General features: G+C 44.3%; 1 protein-coding gene across 1 annotated transcript in view; it reads right to left on the bottom strand.

Annotated features, from left to right (window-relative positions):
• Positions 1-2,823: 2,823 nt before the first annotated feature.
• gpatch11 (G patch domain containing 11) overlaps positions 2,824-9,467 on the bottom strand; it is a 54,881-nt gene continuing 48,237 nt past the window's right edge. The window contains exons 7-8 of the mRNA XM_068020476.1: positions 5,498-5,579; positions 2,824-3,678 (exon numbers count right to left, since the gene is read on the bottom strand). Of these exons, the coding sequence (XP_067876577.1) occupies positions 3,623-3,678; positions 5,498-5,579 (138 nt within the window). The 3' untranslated portion in view covers positions 2,824-3,622. The remainder of the gene's footprint in view (positions 3,679-5,497; positions 5,580-9,467) is intronic.

Genomic DNA, 9,467 nt, shown 5'->3' with positions numbered 1-9,467 from the left:
TTTGTTTGTTTTACCTGATTCATCCAGTTCTGATTTCCCCAGAACTCTGAAGCTTTTGGTCTCATTTTCCTGTAAAGGACTGTGTTACGACCAGGTGAGAAAGAGATCTAGGGTTCCCTTTCAGCTTTCACCTGGTCTTACAGTAACAGGGTTTAATTTTTAACACACCGTGTTTTTAGCTCCCCCTTGGTGAATCCTTGTTCACTGCTTTCCAATTATAAGGCAAATAAACCAGCACAAACAGGCTTTCTTAGGTTTAAAAAAGAAAAGTAGAAATTTATTAAACTTAAACTCTAATTCGGTTGATGCCTATGGATACATGACGCGCCTACGCTAGCATGCATACGCAATACACACATGCAAATAAAGATAGAACAGAGCAGAAGAAATTAAGTGGAAAAGCTGGAGGCAATATTTGAAGAGTTGTTACGGTTCTTCGACCTCACTGTAGAGTCCTTGATTGTAGGTGGATCTTGCTTTTCATTGGAGCCCAGTATTCTTCTTAAACCTTGTTCGCTGTAGGAGACTTTTCTCTCTTGGGGTTCATGTGTCTTCAGTGGATTCAGAGGCTTGTGAGAAAGAGATGGGAGCAGACAGGAGAGAGAACTTCTCAGTCCAGGAGCAAACAGCTTTCTGCCCAAACTGTTTGTACAAATTCAAAAAACTCAAATTGCCCAGCAGGTTAGTCATGTGACTAGCTGGTTTGACCATGTCTATTTGTGTATTCGGCCATCTTAGCAGTCAACTTGGAATGCGAGCTCCCCCAACTTCAATGTCTGGTGATCAAAAATCCATTGTGGGAATGTCAGGGAATGGCTGCTTTGTCCTTCCAAACACCGTCTGTTAATATGCAAATGTCTTTTCCAGCGATGGCTGATCTGTTCAACAAGTGCTCCCCTCACTCCAGTAACAGTTTAAAATCAATGTTCATGACAAAATTAATGTGCCTCATTCTTGGCAGGTGGGAGCCAGCATGGAGGAACAAAAAAAAAAGCTGTACGTTCATGTTGAGGGTTAGCTTCACCATATATAGAGTCAGTCATTTAAGGGTAGCACAGTAAATGGTTAACAAAAACATTTAAAGGAAACTAAATTGATATATGATGCAGTCACCCGAGCCATTTTCCGCTTCGTCTGGGGATCTAAAATGGACCGGGTCCGGAGGGACACGATGTTCAAATCTCTGGACATGGGCGGGAAAAATGTACCCAACGTGGCCCTCATCCTGATGACCACCTTCGTGTGCGGCTGCATCAAGCTATGTGTAGATCCCCAGTACGCAAACTCCAAGTGTCACTACGTGCTGAGGTTCTATCTGTCCCCGGTGTTGCGAAGGATGGGCCTGGTCACATTGCCGCGGAACGCTCCGTGCAGTTGGGACGTGCCGTACCACCTATCCTTCGTGGAGCAGTTTCTGCGGAAAAACACCTTTGACTACCGGTCCATCAGGCAGTGGTCTGCACGGAATGTCCTCAAGGCCCTACGGGAAAAGGAAACGGTGGATCCTGTCGGATGGTTCCCCGAGCAGACCGTCAAAGTCATTTGGCGGAATGCCTCATCACCAGAACTTTCAAACAAGCACCAAGACGTAGCTTGGCTGGTGGTGAGAAGGGCCCTCCCCGTCAGATCCTTCATGCACACCCGAAGTCTCGCCCCCTCCGCACAGTGCCCCCGCGTTGGCTGTGGTGGGGAAGAGACGGTCGCCCACCTCCTCCTGGAATGTGCCTTTGCAAAGCAGGTGTGGAAAGAGATGCAGTGGTTTTTGTCAAGGTTCATCCCAAGCAGCTCTGTAACACAGGAGTCTGTGCTCTACGGGCTGTTCCCAGGGACGCACACCGAGACAAACATCAACTGCTGCTGGAGGACTATCAATTCGGTGAAAGACGCCCTTTGGTCTGCCCGAAACTTGCTGGTCTTCCAGCGCAAAGAGTTGTCCACCACCGAATGTTGCAGACTGGCACATTCCAAGGTCCAGGACTACGTGCTGAGGGACGCACTAAAGCTTGGGGCAGCCGCAGCAAAGGCTCAATGGGGAAAGACCACAGTGTAAGGTTCCCCCACCAAGCTGGACTGAGGGGCTGGATCTATGGGAAACCCCTCGAACTGTATCATTAATATTCTGAATTGCTGTAAATGCAAAACTGTAATTGACATGACAATTGTGAAACGGAAGGGTTGGGAAGAAACTCATGACAGTATTGAAGGAAACTGATCTCCCTTGCAATGTTTGTATTTTTTGGTGCTGTTTGGAAACTGTTTGGCAATGTAATTTTTACAGATTTTTATGAATAAAGTATATTTTGGAAAAAAAAAAATTGATATATGATGCAATATGAAAAAATGCAACATATGTGATATAGTTAATGTTGAGGAAACAGCTGGCTGCTGTAATAGAGAGATGGTAGGGTTTGGTATTCTGAAAGCATCAGATCAAATGGGCTGAAGGGTCTTCTTCCACCTCGGATAATTTTGTGAATAACATTCCTAAATTCTCGCTGTGTGGATTCAGTTCCTATATTAAAAGAGTCATCACACTTCAAAAGGGCGTCTTGAGGTTGTGAAAGGCTACAGAAATGCAAGTCCTTTCTTTGTTTCAGTTAGTAACTGTAAAATGCAACAATAATAAAGGGCAAGTGAATGATATGAACAGTGATATATAAAGCAAGAAATAACTTGAATTTCTATGGTATCTTTCACGAGCTCAGGGCATCCCAAAGTGTTTTACAGCCAAGAAGTACTTTCAGAGTATAGTCACTGTTGTAATATAGGAGTTTACTGTGCTATTACATGTATTACTATTCAATTTCACAGTCAGGCAGCAAATGACAAAGAAAAAAAAGGGGTTTATTTGTAATACATATACAAACACAACGGCAGAAGAGTAAGGAATAAAGCCTCAAAACAAATCTGCAGTAGAGTCAAGAACAGCACAAATGAACAAATATCCAAGCTTTTGTCCAGCATTTGTCTATCACATACCAGGTTTTATCCTTTAATAATGAATAGTGACCTTGGGCACAGACGAGGTTAGCTGAACATTATAACTACCTTCCAAACCTCAGACTGTCGATAAGCAATTCCACAGGAGATTTGCTAGCGCGAATAAAAATGTCTTTTTTCTTTTTAGCCTTTCCACTTTTCCTACACATATCCAATTAGCTTTACATTTGCATCTGTCTTTACTTCAGACCCAGTAAATCTTTCACTGCACCTTGCTGGGATTCAAACTGAACAGGCTTTTGGTCCACACCATAGGTATTGTTTTAAAAGGACAAAGCAGGTGTTCCTGGTGAACTGTTCTGAGGCAAATAAAGCCACAATTAGTACAGATCAATAAATACAGAGATACTTTTAAAATAAAGTAACGGAAGCAAGAATATTTTATGTGTACAGTTGCCTGTCTGTCAAAAAGCTCATAAAGATGAGACACCCAGTATCAAAATGTAAATGGCAAATACAAGATGGAGCACCCTTTGCCTCCAATAACATTTGGATTTGAATTCACAATTGTGCTTTGCAAGTTTGTTTGCATTCAGAACAACACTCCGTTCCAGTTTCAGCAGACTGGCTCCGGAGAGAGTACGAGCGATGCCATTACTGTTCTGTACTGCACTTGAGTCAGTCAGCAGTGGTCAGCAACACAGTCCCCAGGGCAGTTATCAGATAGGTCCTCCTCATCTGCAACAAGACAGAAGTGACATTTTCAAGACCAAATTGATAATTATTAGAAAGACAGAAAAAAAAAACAGAAAAAAGGAAAGCCTTGCATTTATATAGCACCTTTCACAAACTCAATGTCCCAATGCATTTTACAGCCAATGGAGTACTTTGGAATTATAGTCACTGTTGTAATGTAGGAAATGCGGCAGTCAGTTTAGACACAGCAAGCTCCCACAAACAGCAATGTGATGATGGCTAGATCTTCTGTTTTTAGTATTGTCGGTTTAGAGACGAATATTGGCTAGGGCATCAGGAAGAACTCTCTTTGTCATCTCCCAAATAGTGTCCTGGGATCTTTTACATCTATGTGAATGGAGGTGTTCATCAAGCCGGTCAGCTGATCAATGTTTGATCTGTCCTGGGCAAGGTATGAGAGAATGGCAACTGGAAGTTACATTGAATTTACAACACAAACAGGCAATTCGCCCAACTAGTCCACGCCAGTGTTTATGCTCCACAAAAGCCTCCTCCCACACCCACTTCATCTCACCTTATCAGCATATCTTTCTATTCCTTTCTCCCTCATGCATTTATCTAGTTTCACCTTAAATATATCTATGCTACTCATCTCAACTATTCCTTGTGGTAACCAGTTCCACACTTCTCACCACTCTTTGGGTAAAGAGGTTTCTCCTGAATTCCCTATTATATTTACTAATGGCTATCTTATATTTTTGACCCCTAGTTTTAAACCCCCTCCCCTCAAATGGAAACATGTTCTCTACGTCTACCCTATCAAACACTTGCTTAAATACCTCTATCAGGTCACCCCGCAGCCTTCTCTTTTCTAGAGAAAACAGCCCAGCCTGTTCAATCTTTCTTGACAGTTATAACCTGTTATCATCCTTATGAATCTTTTTTGCACCTTGTCCCATGCCTCTAGATTCTTTTTTGTGGTATGCTGCACACAGTCATCCAAGTAAGGTCCAACCAAGATTTTATACAAATTTAACACAACCTCTGTACTTTTCAATTTTATCCCTGTAGAAATGAACCCAAGTGTTTTGTTGGAAGAGTGAAGTTGGGTCATAGAGGGAATGGTGCCTCTGGACAGGATAGAGTGTAGGTGAGGAAACAATGTGTTTGGTGATAGGATCATAGAAATGGCAGATGATATGTGGGCAAATACCAAGACTAGTGGGGTGGAAGGTAAGGACTGAGATATTCTGTGCCAGTTGAAAGAGGAGAGAGGGTGAGGGCAGAAGCATTGGAAATGGGGGGAGGGAGCCCTGTTGACAATGTCTGCTCTACAACCCTCTGAGATTGCTGTTTTCCTCCAACCCTGGTTTCCTGTGCATCCCTCACTTCCTTCTCCCCCAGTAATGGCAGCCATGCCTTCAGCTGCTTAGACCCCGAGCTCTACAAAACAATGGTGCGTACACTTAAAAAAAAAAAGCAATTATTTGGCTGCAAAGTGCTTCAGGATATTCCGAGTCGTGTAAGATGCTATATAAATGCACAATGTTCCTTTTCTATAGAGTAGATTTAAAGCATATAATAGGAAGAACTTAGCTTAAAGCAAGACAACTGCTTTGGAGTATTTGCCAAATACAGACATGAGGGATAGTAAAAATGCAGCTCAATACTGAAAGAGAGAGCCTGGTGACTGGGCCTTTAATGGGCTGAGGATCCTTTTTGTGACTGAGAAGTTTTTTTTAAAAAACGTACTAAAAGCATAATTTATAGGAAATCAACTCAATATTAATTAACGGTATGGGCAAAACAAATTGCTCCTTCAGAATGGGAATCAGAGGAAGCATGCACAGTATGTTTCTACCTTGGTAAGAAATTGCACACCAAACACAGTAGAAGTATTTCCTCCTGAGATAGCTGGTCAAAATCAGAAGCTTTTCCTCAGTCTGAAAACAAAAAAAAATTGCTTCAATTAATAAGCTTACTTTCTCTAAAGAAAATAGCAAACCAATAGCTTATTACATTCCTTTGCTCCAGATATGGTAACTCACTGATTTCCTGAGCTCCAGATGTGGTAACTCACTGCATTCCTGTACCGTCTTCCCCTACTCCAGATGTGATTATGCACTGCTTCCCACTACACCAGATGTGATAACTCACTGCGTTCCTGCACTCCAGATCTGGTAACTCACTGCGTTCCTCTGCTCCAGATGTGGTAACTCACTGCATTCCTGTACTGCCTTCCCCTACTCCAGATGTGATTATGCATTGCTTCCCACTACACCTGATGTGATAACACACTGCATTACAGTTCTGCCTTCCCCTACTCCAGATATGATTATGCACTGCCTTCCCCAACTCCAGATGAGGTAAATCACTGCCTTCCCCTACTCCAGATGTGATTATGCACTGCCTTCCCCTACTCCAGATATGATTATGCACTGCCTTCCCCTACTCCAGATGAGGTAAATCACTGCCTTCCCCTACTCCAGATGTGATTATGCACTGCCTTCCCCTACTCCAGATATGATTATGCACTGCCTTCCCCAACTCCAGATATGATTATGCACTGCCTTCCCCAACTCCAGATATGATTATGCACTGCCTTCCCCAACTCCAGATATGATTATGCACTGCCTTCCCCAACTCCAGATATGATTATGCACTGCCTTCCCCAACTCCAGATATGATTATGCACTGCCTTCCCCTACTCCAGATATGATTATGCACTGCCTTCCCCAACTCCAGATATGATTATGCACTGCCTTCTCCTACTCCAGATATGATTATGCACTGCCTTCTCCTACTCCAGATATGATTATGCACTGCCTTCCCCTACTCCAGATATGATTATGCACTGCCTTCCCCAACTCCAGATGAGGTAAATCACTGCCTTCCCCTACTCCAGATATGGTTATGCACTGCCTTCCCCAACTCCAGATATGATTATGCACTGCCTTCTCCTACTCCAGATATGATTATGCACTGCCTTCCCCTACTCCAGATATGATTATGCACTGCCTTCCCCAACTCCAGATATGATTATGCACTGCCTTCTCCTACTCCAGATATGATTACGCACTGCCTTCCCCTACTCCAGATATGATTATGCACTGCCTTCCCCTACTCCAGATATGATTATGCACTGCCTTCTCCTACTCCAGATATGATTATGCACTGCCTTCCCCTACTCCAGATATGATTATGCACTGCCTTCTCCTACTCCAGATATGATTATGCACTGCCTTCCCCTACTCCAGATATGATTATTCACTGCCTTCCCCTACTCCAGATATGATTATGCACTGCCTTCCCCGACTCCAGATATGATTATGCACTGCCTTCCCCAACTCCAGATGAGGTAAATCACTGCCTTCCCCAACTCCAGATATGGTTATGCACTGCCTTCTCATACTCCAGATATGATTATGCACTGCCTTCCCCTACTCCAGATATGATTATGCACTGCCTTCCCCTACTCCAGATATGATTATGCACTGCCTTCCCCTACTCCAGATATGATTATGCACTGCCTTCCCCTACTCCAGATATGATTATGCACTGCCTTCCCCCACTCCAGATATGATTATGCACTGCCTTCCCCTACTCCAGAGATGATTATGCACTGCCTTCCCCTACTCCAGATATGATTATGCACTGCCTTCCCCTACTCCAGATATGATTATGCACTGCCTTCCCCTACTCCAGATATGATTATGCACTGCCTTCCCCTACTCCAGATATGATTATGCACTGCCTTCCCCCACTCCAGATATGATTATGCACTGCCTTCCCCTACTCCAGATATGATTATGCACTGCCTTCCCCTACTCCAGATATGATTATGCACTGCCTTCCCCTACTCCAGATATGATTATGCACTGCCTTCCCCCACTCCAGATATGATTATGCACTGCCTTCCCCTACTCCAGAGATGATTATGCACTGCCTTCCCCTACTCCAGATATGATTATGCACTGCCTTCCCCTACTCCAGATATGATTATGCACTGCCTTCCCCTACTCCAGATATGATTATGCACTGCCTTCCCCTACTCCAGATATGATTATGCACTGCCTTCCCCCACTCCAGATATGATTATGCACTGCCTTCCCCTACTCCAGAGATGATTATGCACTGCCTTCCCCCACTCCAGATATGATTATGCACTGCCTTCCCCTACTCCAGATATGATTATGCACTGCCTTCCCCAACTCCAGATATGATTATGCACTGCCTTCCCCTACTCCAGATATGATTATGCACTGCCTTCCCCTACTCCAGATATGATTATGCACTGCCTTCCCCAACTCCAGATGAGGTAAATCACTGCCTTCCCCTACTCCAGATATGGTTATGCACTGCCTTCCCCTACTCCAGATATGATTTTGCACTGCCTTCTCCTACTCCAGATATGATTATGCACTGCCTTCTCCTACTCCAGATATGATTATGCACTGCCTTCCCCTACTCCAGATGTGATTATGCACTGCCTTCCCCTACTCCAGATATGATTATGCACTGCCTTCCCCAACTCCAGATATGATTATGCACTGCCTTCTCCTACTCCAGATATGATTATGCACTGCCTTCTCCTACTCCAGATATGATTATGCACTGCCTTCCCCTACTCCAGAGATGATTATGCACTGCCTTCCCCTACTCCAGATATGATTTTGCACTGCCTTCTCCTACTCCAGATATGATTATGCACTGCCTTCTCCTACTCCAGATATGATTATGCACTGCCTTCCCCTACTCCAGATGTGATTATGCACTGCCTTCCCCTACTCCAGATATGATTATGCACTGCCTTCCCCAACTCCAGATATGATTATGCACTGCCTTCTCCTACTCCAGATATGATTATGCACTGCCTTCCCCTACTCCAGATATGATTATGCACTGCCTTCCCCTACTCCAGATATGATTATGCACTGCCTTCCCCAACTCCAGATATGATTATGCACTGCCTTCCCCAACTCCAGATATGATTATGCACTGCCTTCCCCTACTCCAGATATGATTATGCACTGCCTTCCCCTACTCCAGATATGATTATGCACTGCCTTCCCCAACTCCAGATGAGGTAAATCACTGCCTTCTCCTACTCCAGATATGATTATGCACTGCCTTCCCCTACTCCAGATATGGTTATGCACTGCCTTCTCCTACTCCAGATATGATTATGCACTGCCTTCCCCTACTCCAGAGATGATTATGCACTGCCTTCCCCTACTCCAGATATGATTATGCACTGCCTTCCCCTACTCCAGATATGATTATGCACTGCCTTCCCCTACTCCAGAGATGATTATGCACTGCCTTCCCCTACTCCAGAGATGATTATGCACTGCCTTCCCCTACTCCAGATATGATTATGCACTGCCTTCCCCTACTCCAGATGTGATTATGCACTGCCTTCCCCTACTCCAGATTTGATTATGCACTGCCTTCCCCAACTCCAGATGAGGAACATCACTGCCTTCCCCTACTCCAGATATGGTTATGCACTGCCTTCTCCTACTCCAGATATGATTATGCACTGCCTTCCCCTACTCCAGAGATGATTATGCACTGCCTTCCCCTACTCCAGAGATGATTATGCACTGCCTTCTCCTACTCCAGATATGATTATGCACTGCCTTCCCCAACTCCAGATGAGGTAAATCACTGCCTTCCCCTACTCCAGATATGGTTATGCACTGCCTTCCCCTACTCCAGATATGATTATGCACTGCCTTCCCCAACTCCAGATGAGGAACATCACTGCCTTCCCCTACTCCAGATATGGTTATGCACTGCCTTCTCCTACTCCAGATATGATTATGCAC

The sequence above is a fragment of the Heterodontus francisci genome, chromosome 3 (genome assembly GCF_036365525.1).
Source record: "Heterodontus francisci isolate sHetFra1 chromosome 3, sHetFra1.hap1, whole genome shotgun sequence".
NCBI lineage: Eukaryota > Metazoa > Chordata > Chondrichthyes > Heterodontiformes > Heterodontidae > Heterodontus > Heterodontus francisci.
The sequence above is the reverse complement of the archived record's forward strand: the minus strand, read 5'-3'. Positions and strand labels throughout refer to the sequence as shown.